The 15,314-nt window shown below is 39.4% G+C and overlaps 1 protein-coding gene across 1 annotated transcript in view; it reads right to left on the reverse strand.

Annotated features, from left to right (window-relative positions):
- The window catches only part of RPGRIP1 (RPGR interacting protein 1), a gene marked incomplete at both ends in the record, with an annotated part of 65,965 nt that extends 53,569 nt beyond the window's left edge, over window positions 1-12,396 (reverse strand). The window contains 5 exons of the mRNA XM_082850240.1: window positions 578-790; window positions 1,227-1,326; window positions 2,488-2,762; window positions 5,603-5,735; window positions 12,309-12,396. Coding sequence (XP_082706366.1) covers window positions 578-790; window positions 1,227-1,326; window positions 2,488-2,762; window positions 5,603-5,735; window positions 12,309-12,396 — 809 coding nt within the window. The remainder of the gene's footprint in view (window positions 1-577; window positions 791-1,226; window positions 1,327-2,487; window positions 2,763-5,602; window positions 5,736-12,308) is intronic.
- Window positions 12,397-15,314: the final 2,918 nt, after the last annotated feature.

A 15,314-nucleotide genomic window follows, 5' to 3' on the forward strand; every position in this document is an offset into this window, starting at 1 on the left:
CACAAAGGAAGATTGTTATTTCTGAACCTAAAAGATCATGTTTTCTTTATCATTTCAAAGGTATTGGGGGAGGATTTGGGTTCGCTAGACTCTGTCTCAGAGATTCCCAATTCTAGCTGCTGTGGGATGTTGACAGTGAAGGAGGCAGTGTGGGGAGAAGTGGCAGGGAGGTGTACGAGAAATCTCTGTACTTTATGCTCAATTTTGTTGTGAACCTAAAACTGCTCTAAAAAATAAAGTCTATTTTTAAAAAAGTTTTCCAGGGACTAAAACAGACCAGCCACGTAAAAAAAAAAAAAGTTTTCCAGGGACTGATGCACAGTGGGGGCTGAGAGCCCCCATCTGGTGATGAGGATGAAATAGTTTTCCTTCTGTGAAGTGAAGCAGCAGACCTTTTATTATATATAAGCATCCCTTTTATGTTAATCCATTACTTAACCACTTGGGCCTCCAGGTCTACTTCTCAGATTGAATTAATCCCAAGCATTCTCTTTTCCTCTGAGATGGAAGAAAGGTACAAACAAGAACCTCTTTTTCAGTTCATTATGGCTTGAGGCATGGAATGCCACACCCTTACCGAAGCTCTGTGGCCTTCTGAGCGCACTCCAAAGAGCTTCTCTGTGCAAAATTCTCATCTTTGGACCACATTTTCTCAGAAGACTTGGGTGGTTCTTCCACTTGCATAGTATCGCTGATCATAATGTGGGCACTGTTAGGCATGCATAGGCCAGTGAGTTTAATCATAATTATGACTTTGTTAAAAGAGATTATACTGTTAGAATTAGGAATATTAAACACGAAAAGAAGAATTAGAAACCGCTGTTATAGGGGTTTAGAACTGGGCTCTCACATATATAAAAAGAACTTAGAGGAGTTAGTAATCTTGGCATAGTGGAGGATAAACTTACCAAATATAGCTTTCCAGTGTCAAACAGAAATATAAGTGAATTACGACCTAAGGGGGAAAATATAAAGGGAAAGAGAGGGAATACCTTCAATTAAGGAAAGGGTCTTTATTTTCCTTTCCTTGGAAGACAAAGAGATGCTTATTTTCCATTTTTAAGCAATGAAGTTGGAATTTGACAGCTTCCAAATTGGGCTGACTTTCATCTTCTCTGATTATGCTGGAATGACTCAAAAATGGCAACATTCACTTGTTCCCTAAATGAGGTTTTTCCAATTACAGTTGAAAGAGTAACAGCACAGGATAAAGTAAAAGAACTCACTGTTCGCTGGGTTCACTGGATACTTCACCTCTGGCTTTTTCATTTGTCACATGTTCCTTGAATGTGGGAGGAGCTGTGTAGCTCAGCCTGTCCCTTGACTCTGAAAGTTTAGACAGAAGATGCAGACTCTGGCAACAGATTTTTCCAGAACCCCAAGTGCTAGAAATGGAACACCAAGTGCTGGAAGTAGGGAGCCTCGAGATCTGGAGGAAATCCTTATATGACCAATGATCTCAGAGGGGAGCTTCTCAGTTTTTACTCTTGCAAAAATATGCAACTACTGATTTAATAAGTCAGCGGGACTACAGACTCTCAAGTAGGTCAGTATAAAGGGGAAGAAGAGCAGGGACTGTGCGTCTAACTCTAATGCATCATTGTCTCTAGTGCCTAGTATATAACTGGTATTCAATAATGCTGAAGTTAAACTGAATTGAAATTTAGACTTATTTAGTTTTTCTACTTTTAGCTGTTTTCACAAAGATTTTGTTGGCTCAAGGAGGGAGCTTGAAAATATAGGGCTGTGCTGAACAAAATCTAACACTGAGTCCCCAGGGTTAAGACACCCCATTCCCATGGACCTAAAACAGGGATGAGTAGGCCAGGTGAAGGAAATTTACACACAGCACTATATTTAATTCAGTGTTGGGTTCCACAGCAGCCAGAGACGCTTAGCCACGTGGGATACAGGAAGATGAAAATCTGCAGCTCCTCCCTTAACAGCCTGATTTCCAGGCCTGGACTTCAGGAATAGGCTTTGACAATCTCTGAACCCATGGAATTGTATGCAAAGTTTTGTCTCTGTGTATGTGCATTTTTCTTGGGAGAACGCCTAGCTTTTGATCATGGTTGCAAAGAAGTCCATTTCCCCCAAAAGGTGAAGAACCCCAGTTTTAGAGGCACAGGCCACTTAGCCCAGAGTCCCAGAGTCCCAGGAGAGGGACCTGTCTTAAGATCACTGCTGCTCACACCTAAGCATGTCATCAAAGTTATCTCTGTTTTCTAGAGCCCTGCAAAACTTGACCAGCAAAGTTCCCATTTCCATTGTCTGATTCTCCTCTCAACAGTACTGCATGGTGAACTGAGAACTTTGAACTGGACATCCTACTCAGGAAAAAAAGATTTTAGAGAGGTAGAAAGGAACGAGAACAAAAGAACAAAATGGGCGTGGTGGGCGGAATAAAGCAGTGGGAGGAAAATGTGGCTGGCAAATCAATCCTTCCCAGTGTTTTGGCCCTGTCGGGGACTTGGCCCTGAGCCTCACCCCTCTTGGGTTTCTCGGCCCCCGCCGCCCCGGCGGTGTGGAGCTGTCTGTGTCCCGCGTGGACGCGAGGCTGGGTGCAACGGGGAGCAGGGGGGCCGACGCGCTGGAACTGCAGTTGCAGCCCGTGCAGCTGGGGGCGCAGGTGCTTGGGGGGCCGCTGCCGCCACCCCGCGTTCCGCCGCCGCCTCGTAGGCCCCGAGAGCTGCTCCGCCGCTGTCACCTCGGCCCTCCGGTCCCGGCCTGCTGCGGCTGACCGGAGCAAGGCTGTCCTCATCCTGTGGGCAAAAAGAGAGCTGGTGGCTCATGCCCTCTCCTTCTATGACAGTTACTATCTCTACAGTTTATCTGGTGGTTAATAATCTGAATTGATCTCTGACATAAACTTATGTGCTGTAGTCCACTATTTACACTTAAAAATTAATTTTCTGCCCCCAATACACTGTAACTCTTTCAGAGCAGGGACATCTTGGTGTCTGTCTTTGTTCATTCTGTTGCAGTGCTCACACACTCTCTTAATAAAAAATGAGGCAGTCTTCAGTATATTCGTGTGTATATTTATTTTTAAATTATATAGTTTCTTTTGTACTAATAAATTATGGTCATTATAAAACAGAAACAAAAAATACTAATTTTTAACAGGGAGATAATTAAATATATGTAGAAATTTTAATATTTACTTCTCCAGTCCCAACTGTCCACACATTGCTGTATATGTGCCCACTCTAAGGATTATTCCTCTATACCCACCCTGCTTACACCGAGCCTTACCTACAATGGATAGTCAATTACTATTTATTATCTTGACCTAAAATCATACTTTTAACCATTACCATCAGATCCTGTGTTCTCACTGCCTGCCAGTTCTGACATTTACTATGTGGCCTGGGGCATGTCATTACCCTTTTGTGCTCAGTTTCCTCATCTATAAATAAAGATAAAAATAGTACCTGCTCATTGGATTGTTATGAGGATAAAATAAGTTAATATATATAAAGGGCTTTGAACAGTGTGGTGCGTTGTAAGCACTGTAGGAGTTAGCTATTATTATTACATATCATTATATCCAGATAAAGAGATCAAGGCATTAAACAGCTAGGTAACTTGCCCCAAGTCTGAGGGGCTAGAATCCAATTTAGCCACTTACTATCTATAACCTCAAGTACTTTTTGGTTACTGACCAACAGACAAAGTTTTTTGGCCCATGTAACCATCTGACTTCACTGGATTCTCGAGTTCTCCACAATATAAAATAATCTCCAATTCAGGGCTTCCCTGGTGGCGCAGTGGTTGAGAGTCCGCCTGCCGATGCAGGGGACATGGGTTTGTGCCCTGGTCTGGGAAGATCCCACATCCCACATGCCGCAGAGCGGCTGGGCCCATGAGCCATGGCCGCTGGGCCTGCGCGTCCGGAGCCTGTGCTCCGCAACGGGAGAGGCCACAACAGTAAGAGGCCCGTGTACCGCAAAAAACAAACAAACAAACAAAGAAAAGAATCTCCAATTCTGAAGAGTGTTGGCATACAGTGGAAGCCTGCAATACTGTAGATTCTAAATGAAGCTCTGAACCACTCCTGGGGATTACCAATGAGAAAGCAAAGCAATGCTCCATCGGGGAATTGGTCTGACATAGCTAGTCCTCAGTGTTGTTTGGTGGCCTGGCGTTCACAACTAGGCCATGTTACTGTGCTGTTGGACATAATCTCACAGATCAACAACATCACAGAAGGCCACTCTGAGACCATGACAGAGTGATACCAAACAAGGCCGCTGCATACTTTTGTCTCAGCCCAGACAAAAACAAGTTCACTCTGCCACCTGCAGAATACCAAACGTGCTCCTCTCCTGGCTAATATGAGTGACTGCTGCTTCTTTCCCGATTACAGCTTTAGCCTCACTCTAGTCTAACCTCCCTGTAGATAAGACATTGAGATATCCAAACATAGAACTGCCCCTGCTTTCTGACAGTATCCAATCTAGAGCAAACTTCTGTTACCTTGGACCCTCCCCCAAATCACCCAACTGAAGCCAAAATCCTGTAATAGGCTCTTTCTAACAGTCTTACTGAGATGCCCATGGTGTGCACTTTTTCAAGCTACAGCAGTAATTAACCCAACTTGCCCAGCTATAGGTGTGTTCCTGGTGGTCTTTGGCTGGGAGGCATTGACACAAATATCTTCAAAATGTGTTCTAGATATTAACCCCAGACTTTTGGAACTCTCATTCTGCCCATCTATTTATCTACCCACACCCCATCTCAGATTCTTTTCCAGGTCTGCACCCAAAAGGTACACTTTTAAAAGCCAATACCCTAAAGTCACTGTGTATGGTATATTTTGGAGTTAAGAGCTTTCAGCTCTGCCACCCACTGGCTATGACCTTGGGCAAGTTACTTAACCTCTTTGCACTCCCTTTCATTCTTTCTTTTTTTTTTTTTTTTTTTTTTTTTTGCGGTACGCAGGCCTCTCACTGTTGTGGCCTTTCCCGTTGCGGAGAACAGGCTCTGGACGCGCAGGCTCAGCGGCCATGGCTTACGGGCCCAGCCGCTCCGCAGCATGTGGGATCTTCCCGGACCGGGGCACGAACCCGTGTCCCCTGCATTGGCAGGCGGACTCTCAACCACTGCGCCACCAGGGAAGCCCTCCCTTTCATTCTTAATGATGATTCTTTCATAGTATTAAATAGTATTAAATGAGTTAACACATATAAAGCACAAATAACATGCCTGCATACAGTAAATGATCAATATGATTTTTGGTAAATAAAAACCCCTTCCCTTACTTGCCCTTGCAGCCTTTGGTCCCCTGAGATTTTAGCCATTCCCCCGTTCCCGTTCTCTCTTTTGTGACCAGGGCAGAAGCCTGCGCAGTCTCTTGCTCTTTAGGTTGGAATAACTCTGATGATGCTTTATGAACTATGGCCACAGTCTATTGATGTGTTTGGCAAGAAAACAGAATAAAGCAATATTGCTTCAAAAATTATTTTTGGAGTTAACCATCCTTGACATTTGAATTGTTTTCTGGTGTAGACATCTCAGGAAAATGTATTCTTTTTGGTTTATTGTGGTGTAGGCCTGGTGTAGATACAGCTTCTAAAGACTTAAGGAGAACTCTGGGTACCTTTTGATCTCATCCTGTTGCTTCCAAAAAAGCTCCTTCACCAACATGTGCTCTTCACGAAGACGAAACAAACTGTCCTCCAATTCTTCCCGGGTCATCCTGTTCAAGGGTAGTTGAGTCTTTACATTCTTACCTAAAGTCCCAGGAGAGGGTAAATGGAGATTATTTTTACATGTAATTTTTTAACCCATCATATCTCTCACCACATCTTGCCCAGAGGGCTTGAATCTTTATTTATTTATTTATTTATTTTTGCAGTACGCGGGCCTCTCACTGTTGTGGCCTCTCCTGTTGCAGAGCACAGGCTCTGGACGCGCAGGCTCAGCAGCCATGGCTCATGGGCCCAGCTGCTCCGCAGCATGTGGGACCTTCCTGGACCGGGGCACGAACCCGTGTCCCCTGCATCAGCAGGTGGACTCTCAACCACTGTGCCACCAGGGAAGCCCTTGAATCTATTTTGAGTCATGTGTTTAAGAGGAAATTCAGGAAGTATAAGAAATGTGTACCAATGGAACTCTTTATCATTCCATGTCACTCGTGGATGTGGAAAATCATTCCAGCATATGACTCAACCTCCTGTCTGGAAAGTATATTCTCTTTCTAAAAGTATCAAATAGGGCTTTTAGTCTACTTAATTTTTATTTTTAATCCACTCTTTTATTTTTCCTCCTCATTAGATAATTTGGACCTAAATAAGGATTGTGCCCACAACTGTCTTCAAATCCCCAGTAAGGAAAAGGATAGAAACCTTTCTTGAGTACCAAGAGTCATCACCTTTGTTTCCGTGGTGTGGAGAAATTGTCCCCAAAGCTGCCTCCTTGGAATACAGCCTCTGCTTGATCTAAGCAGAGGAAACTACAGTACACCTTTGAGTGTGTGAGTGTTCACTAGTCTAGAGTCAGCTCTGATCTTGTAGCAGCCATTCTAAAACCCAGAGCTCAAAATACATCTCCTTCACTGGAAGAAAGAGAGCTCAGAACCTTAGTCTCAGAACCACCTAAGGTACCACTACCACCTCTCCAATCTATTCTTTGGAAATGATGAAATGTAAGTTTAAAAAAAATAACTTTATTGAAGTATAATTGACATGTATTACCCTGAACATACTTAAAGTGTAAAATCTGATTAATTTTGACATAGGTATGTGTCTGTGAAACCATCACCACAATTAAGATCATGAACATATAAAAGAAAAAAAAAGAAGAAAAAAAAGATAATGAACATATCCATCACTGCCAAGTTTCCTTGTGCCCCTTAGCAATTCACTCCTCTCCACCCCATCCTAGCCCCAACCCGCACCTTTGTTCCCAGGCAACCACTGATACATATGTTTTATGTCACTTCAAATTAGTTTCCATTTTCTAGAATTTTATATAGTTCGAGTCATCCATTATATACCCAGTGGGTTTTTTTTCTTTTGGAGCGGGGGATGCCCCCAACCAGGGATTGAACCCGCGTCCCCTGCATTGGAAGTGTGGGGTCTTAACTGCTGGACCTCCAGGAGAGTCCCTTTTTTTTTTTTTTTTTTGTTTGACTTCTTTCACTCAGGAGTATTATTTTGAGATTCATACGTGGTGTTTCATTTATCAATAGTTCCTTTTGATTGCTGGTAGTATTCTGGATAAACCATAATTTATTTATCCATTTACTGTTGATGGACATTTGGATTATTTCCAGTTTTTGGTTATTACAAACAGAGCTACTATAAATATCTGTGTATAAATCTTTGTGTAACATATGTTTTCATTTCTCTGGGTATATACACAGGAGTGAAATAGTTGGGTCATAAGGTAGGTACATGTTTAACTTTTTAAAAAAATTGCCAAACTGTTTTCCAAAGGGATTATACCATATTATATTCCCATCAGCAGGGTATAAGAGTTCTAGTTCCTCTACATCTCATCAACACTTGGTCTTTTTAATTTTAGCCATCCTAGTGGGTATATAGTGGTTTTAAGTGTATTAATTTGCATTATTAATTTACATTTCCTTAATGACAAATGATGTTGAACATTTCTTGTGTGCTATATGCTATCTGCATTTCTTCTTAAATAAAGTGTGTTCAAATCTTTTGCTCATTTTTTGTTGGATTTTTAAAAATATTTTTATTTTTGAGTTGTAAGAGTTCTTTGTAAATTCTGAATATAAGTTCTTTGTTATATATATGTTTTGCAGACTTTTTTTCTCTCAGTCTGTGTCTTGAGTTGGTCTCTCTAGGCAAGAAGGCACCCTTCTGCCTAATTTTGAAGGACCTCTTTATGTTAGGATAGGAATGAGAGAAGATGAAAACAGAGTGGGTAATAGCATGTGTAATCATTGCAGATGAAAATTATGCATATGAAGGAGAAATCTTGAGGTGAGATGAATTCATGGAAGTCAGGGATCTGGCTAGTCTCTGATTCTATTCCTTCCTCCAGCGAAACCCTCCTGACCCAGATTAAATCAGCTGTGTCTCAGATATCTTCCTATGAGGTTAAGACTTCCCACACAATGACTTTCTATGAATAGTCTTGTCTGATTAAAGGATACTGAAAGACTGTTTGTTCAGTTAATGACAGTCTTCCCAAGTAGCGAATATTATCTAAAGGAGCTTGGATCTCTATCTATGCAATCTATTTGGTCTCAAGAAGACCAGCAGGACCCCAGCAATTCCTGATTCAGGTAAGTCATCCCCCTCCTCCTTTTTCCCAGTAACCAATCTCTCCCCTCCCGCAATACAATCCCTGTATACGAATGATTTAACCTTTTGGAAATCAAGTAAAACTCCCAGGCCTTGGGCCAGGTGCTTGGCTTCCTTTCTGGAGACTTCTTTTCCCCATCTATCTCACATGAATCAACTAGCTTTGGCTCAGCTAGACAGGTTAGCCATAATTGCCACTAGGGTTTATTCATCCTCATATGTTATAACATCTTCTAATTATTTTGTTCCTAAAAGAAAAGCAATAAATAATGTCTCTTTCCTTTCTTTTTTTTTAACTTGAAATATAGTTGATATACAATATTATATAAGTTATAGGTGTACAATATATAGTGATTCACAATTTTTTTCACAATTTTTAAAGTCTTTCTTCATTTTTTCTTACAATTCTTTTAATAAGTTTTTATTTTGAAATAATTTCAAAATTACAGAAAATTTGCAAGAATAATACACAGAACTCCTATATCCCCTTCACTTAGATTCCACAATTGTTACCTTTTACGTCATTTGCCTTATCCTATTCTTTCTCTCTCTTTCTACATATATCTGTTACATAATATATAATATGACATATATTTTCTACATATTACTTTTTGGAACCACTTAAAAGGAAATTATAGACACGATGTCCCATTACTTCTAAAGAATTCACTGTATATTTCCTAAAAAGAAGAACATATGTACATAGGCACAGTATATCCATCAAAATCACGAAATTAACATTAATATCGTTTTACCATCTAACCCATAGACCATTCAAATTTCAACAATTCAGGACCATGTGACATTCGATTGCCATGTCTCTTTAGTCTGCTTCACTCTAGAATAATTTTTTTAGTTTCTCCTTGTCTTTCATGACTTTGACATTTTAAGAGCACAGAGTAAAGGCCAATTCCTTTGTAGAATGCCCCTCAGTTAGGGTTTGTCTGATGTTTCTTCATAATGGGTTCAGGTTATGCATTTGGGGCAGGAATCCCACAGAACTGAAGCTATACTCTTCTCAGTGCATTATATCAGGAGGCACATAATGTTGGTATCTCCACCAGTCTCATTACCATTAACGTTAACTTCAGTTATTGGTTAAGAGGGTGTCTGATAGTTTTGTCTACCATAAAGTTAATTGACAAGTCTTTTTAAAACCTATTAACTAATAATTATTTTGTGAGGAAATAATTTTACATTGTATATTATGACAACGTTGTATGACATTAAACTTTTAAATTATGACATTATAAAATTTCTACCTATTAGCTTTAGCATTATTTGAAGTTCAGAGAGAAATACAAGGGATCCAGAATAGCTAAAATAATCTTGAAAAATAACAAAGTTATTTTTCACATCCTGATTTCAACTTACTACAAAGCTATAATAATCCATGGTATTGGCATAGGATAGGCATGTAGATCAGTGGAATATAATTGAGAGTCCAGAAATAAACCCATACATGTATGGTTAATTGATTTTTGACAAGTGTGCCAAGAAAATTCAGTAGGGAAAGGATAACTTCCTCAACAAATGGTGCTGGGACAACTGGATAGACACATGCAAAAGAATGAAGTTGGATCCTTACCTCAAACCATAGTAAAAATAAACTTAAAATGGATCACAGACCTAAATGTAAGAGCTAGAAGTATAAAATTCTTAGAAGAAAATATGGGAATAAACCTTTGTGACCTTGGGCCATGAAGTATTAGACATGACACTATGAAGTTAGACATGGAACCAAAAGCACAAGTATCAAAAAATAAATTAATTAATTAAAAACTTTTGTGCTTCAAAGGCCACTATCAGGAAAGTGAAAAGACAACCAACAGAATGGCGAAAATATTTGCAAATCATATATCTGTTAAGAGACGTGTATCCAAAATTCATAAAGAACTCTTAACAACCAACAATATAAAGGCAAATAACCCAATTAAAAAATAGGCAAGGGATCTGAGGAGACATTTTTCCAAAGAAGATATACAAATGGCTGATAAACACACGAAAGATGTTCAACGTGATTACTCATTAGGGAAGTGCAAATCAAAACCACAAAAAGAAAGAATAAATTAAAAAACAACACGAGATACCACCTCAATAACAATAACAACTATTGGTAAGGATATGAGGAAATCAGAACTTTCATGAATTGTTAGTAGGGATGTAAAAATGTGCAACTGCTTTCAAAAATAGTTTGGCAGTTCCTCGAACTAACATAGAGTTACCATATGACCCAGCGATTCCACTTCTAGGTATATACCTAAGAGAAATGAAAGAAAACTTGTACACAAATGTTCATACCAGCATTACTTACAATAGCCAAAAAGTGAAAATAACTCAAATGTCCATCAACTGATGAGTGTATAAACAAAATGTGGTATTATTATTCAGCAATAAAAAGGACTGGAGTATTGATAAATGTTACAACTTGGATGGACTTTGAAAATATTATGCTAAGTGAAAGAAGCCAGACATAAAAAATCATATATTATATGATTCCATTTATATAAAATGTCCAGAATAGACAAATCCAGAGACTTAAAGCAGATTAGTGATTACCAGGGGCAGGGAGTGGGGACATGGGGAATGTCTTCTATAAGGTTTTTTGGGGGAGGTAATGATATGTTCTAAAATTAGGTACTGGGGATGAATGTACAACTCTGTGAATATAGTAAAAATTAAGAAACTGTACACTTTAAAAGAGTGAATTTTATGTTATGTAATTTATATCCCAATAAAACTATTATGTATTATATATGTATTATATACAACATACATTATACATTATTATTACATAAATATTACTACATATGTTATTTTTTTCTATCTCACACATATAAATGAGGAAATAAAACATATACGAACAGTTTAAAGAATAATAATAAAGCGTACACATACATACATACCAGCTTATGAAACAGGAGGTTACTAATACCCTCTGTAAGTTCCTCACCCATACTATTCCCTTCTTCTCCCAGAGGGACCACTATCTTGAATATTGTATTAATAACTGCCTTATATTTCTTTATAATTTTATAAAGAAAATTAAATTATTTATTATAAAGAAAAAAAATTTATTTCAGTGTATAATTATATGTCAGTGTGTATTCATTTTCCGATCAATGGACATTTATGTTGTTTCCATTTTTTATTCTTATGAACAACGCTACTATGAACATTCTGATAAATGTCTCTTGGTACATATATGCAAAAATCCCTGAAAATTTTATACCTAGAAGAAAAGCTGCATGTTCAATTTTACTAGATAATGCCAAGATTTTTTCCAAAGCGATGGCACCATTTATACACCCATGGACAGTGCATAAAGTGCCCTATCTTTGAAATAAAACTTACAGAAGTGAAATGAAGTGAAAGTAGAATTAATAGTAGCTATGAATAGGACTGAGGGGTGGGAGAGTATGAACAAAGTTACAAAAGCATCTTAAGGTGAGTGGGGAAGAAGCGCTAGTGGGGCCATGCCCTTTTCTTTTATTTTTTTTTAATTAAAAAATATATATTTATTTATTTGGTTGTGTCAGGTCTTAGTTACAGCAGGCAGGCTCCTTAGTTGCGGCTCACAGGCTCCTTAGTTGTGGCATGCAAACTCTTAGTTGCAACATGCATGTGGGATCTAGTTCCCAAACCAGGGATCAAACCTGGGCCCCCCGCATTGGGAACACGGAGCCTTAACCACTGCGCCACCGGGGAAGTTCTTGCCCTTTCCTTTTAAATTGCCTACCTCTGTTTAGTGAGAGTGAAGGGCTGATCACATGGATAGAAGAATGAGACCCATTCATTTGCTCTTGGTTTTTGTTGTGGTATTTGTGGTGGTGGTATTTATCTTTACCTCCTAAACCCACACAGTAAAAATTTTATTATAAGAATATATGAATAAAACGTTGAGAAGATTGAAGAAAAGACCTGAGAGCAAAGCAGTCACTGTGAAGGCTAGCAAGACGCCCGACAATAACAGACTGAGGGTTGTTTTCATTCTAAAAGACATCCATCCTCAGGCACCGAATTTACCTTTTGACGCTGGTACCATCACAGGTATCAAGTCTATGTCTCTAACAGGGCCTTGGCTGTATTGTCCACCAGAAGATGAGATGTCGTATCATCTCCCAAGCTGTGAGAGATACCACAGGACACTAAAATAAAGGAAAAGTTCAGCCAATTACATGCAACTTTGGGATGCCTTCTGCAGGCTATACTTAAGTTGTAGCAGGAATTCCTCAACACTTTCAGGATGGTATATAACATGACATAGTCTTTTTTGTAGTGATGTGGATCACTCTACACTGAAGGGTAAGACCAAGCATTCAGTAATAATGACATTATTTCTTCAAAATGAAATCAATTTTTCTGATTATAGAATTGATGCATACCATTTTGAATCATTTTTTAAAGTGTCTGCTCAGCCTGGAAGCCAATGACCATATCCTTTCTCCAGGAAATGAGCCTCTGAACCCCTCTCCACTCCATTCATACGGACTGAGTCACCAGTAACCAGTTTATAGTCTATGATCCAGTTTCCACAGTCATTGTTCATTAGACCAGGGGTAGACAACTGACCTAAGCTGGGCCAATCAGATTCTTTTCCCCAGGCATTTGGAAATGGGACTAAGAGAGTTAAATTAGCCTCTGTGAATGGCTAGGACTATTACGTAAACTTGGGAGTTCTGGGATGGCCATATTCTGCTTTGTAGCCTAAATAACTCTGGAAATCCTACCTGCAGAGTCACTTCAAACCTTGGTCAACACTCTTTTTCTAAATTATAATATCCAATCTCCTGGCTTTAAATACCGTGTGTGTGTGTGTGTGTGTGTGTGTGTGTGTGTGTGTGTGTGTGTGTGTATACATGCTGTTGTTTCCAAAATTTTTGTCTCCAGCCCTGACCTTCAGATTTGTACATCTTCCTGAATTTTAATCATTTCCACTTGCATGACTGCTAGGTATCTCAAATTCACCTGTCTCACACAAGAATTCTAATTTCTCTCTCAAACCTGATCTCCCAGGCTTTCTCTATCTCCATAAATGGAATTACCATCCCACCATTTCCTAAAGCCTCAATTTCTCCCTTTCTGTCATCCACTAGCAAATCCTCCAGGTACCTCCTAAAAATATATATCACCCTGTCTCCACAGCTACTACTCTAATTCTTGTCACCAGTGTCCCTACCTCAACTACCATAATGTTCTCCTAATGCTCTACCCATTTTCCTCTCTCCATCCCCCTCCCACCAATTCTCCCTGAAACATCCAGAGTGCTCTTTAAAAAACAACCCAGGTCATTGCATTTTCTGCTTAAAATTGTCCAGTGGTTTTCCTTTACATTTAAAATAAAATCTAAACTCCTTACTGTAGTCAGCATGGCCTCTATGATCTGACCTTCTTCCTGTTTCTCAGATCATGCTTTGTATTTCTCCTCCTCTAGCAAATAACATTCCTTGCCACTGGCCTCCTCTCCGCTCCTGGAACCAGCAAGCTCCCTCTTGCCTCAGGACTTTTGTACTTGGCTGGAATGTTCTTTCCCTTGCTCTTCACATGGCTAGTTCCTTCTTATCCTTCAGTCTCTCAGGATCTTTTCATCTGCCAAGAGGACTTTCTCCAACTTCATAACTAAAGTGAGGACTTCTTCAGTTATACTCTGTCATGTCGCCCTGTTTATTTCACTGGTAACACTTACCATATCCAGAAACTACCTTCATTTATTTACACTTATTTATTACCTCCTCTCACTAAAATATAAGGACTTTGAAAGCAGACAATTGGTTTATCTTATTTATGTTTATTTCCCAGCACTTGAACAACTCCTAGAATGTAGTAGGCACCTAATAAATATATATTGAATAGGTGAATGAATAACAAGTCAAGAGAGAGAATGACACTGAGTGGCTGAGTTAAAAGGTCCTAAAAGCTTCCTATCCTTGATTTTAGTCTTTTCCAAGGCCTGTCTCTGTTCCTGCCCTTAGGTTCTGTAGGAGAGTATCATGTCCTTACAACAAATTCCCCTTTTTGCTGAAGCTAGCTTGACTTGTCAACTTACAAAGTTTGCTCACAAGCTTATTTTGAACAAGCAGAGAAATACAAAGAAGGTAAAAAAGCATGATGGAGAAATTCTATTACTGGGAGAAAACATTAACATTTTGTTGATCTATTTTCCAGACAATTTAACTTGAATTGAGTCATTCATATTCTGTTCTGTGATGTTTCACTTTTTTAAACCACAATAAGTAGAGAATATCTTTCAAATGACACGATTTTAAAGGGATCTTTACAGATTTCTATATTAAGGAAGCTGACTATCACCCAAAAGTTGATACGCTTTCATATGTTAGACAATAGTCCCAGGATAAGAACAGAACGGAAGCAACCAAGGAAACCATTTTGTTTTAACGTCAATCCTCACACTGAAAGTAGCTTTCGTAGGTCTGCTATATTACCCCATTTTCTCAGCCTCCTATCGTAGAGAAGTAAGATGAAGGGAAAGGAGGGGTGACTGCATCACAGACCTTGTCGTCTGGACCTGAAGCCATTTGCAAAAATGAAGCTGTAGTGGAAGAAGGGATGCTGTGGTTCTTTAATACCTGGACCCAGAAAAGATTGTTCTGGTTTATGACCCTTCCAAAATACACCACCAAAGCTGTATAGCACTATGGAGCCACTGGAAAGCACCACTAAAAATGGTCAGAGAAGCTCTAAGAATGAAATGGAGCCTATCAGAATGCCAGAAAAGAAAACTCAGGGGAGAATGTCAGTGAAGGTGTGATGAAGGGACATCCAAATCCAATGAATTGACCAGATTTAATCTCTCAGGAAAAAAGGACTGGAGAGTAGATGTAAGGACGAAGAATTTATCACTTGTTTTGCACCCAATGAAATAAAAGACAAAAAGAAATCCGTCGCAGTGGTAGTTGCAGTGCACTGGGGCAATGGTAGGTGAGTGAGGGCAAAGAATTAGTCTTTAGTAGTGATTGCTGAATAAAGCCAGTATGATGACATCAAAAATTAAAATCATACAGCCAACTCCCC

Source organism: Leucopleurus acutus (assembly GCF_964270905.1).
Source record: "Leucopleurus acutus genome assembly, chromosome: 1".
In the NCBI taxonomy this organism is placed as follows: Eukaryota; Metazoa; Chordata; class Mammalia; order Artiodactyla; family Delphinidae; genus Leucopleurus; species Leucopleurus acutus.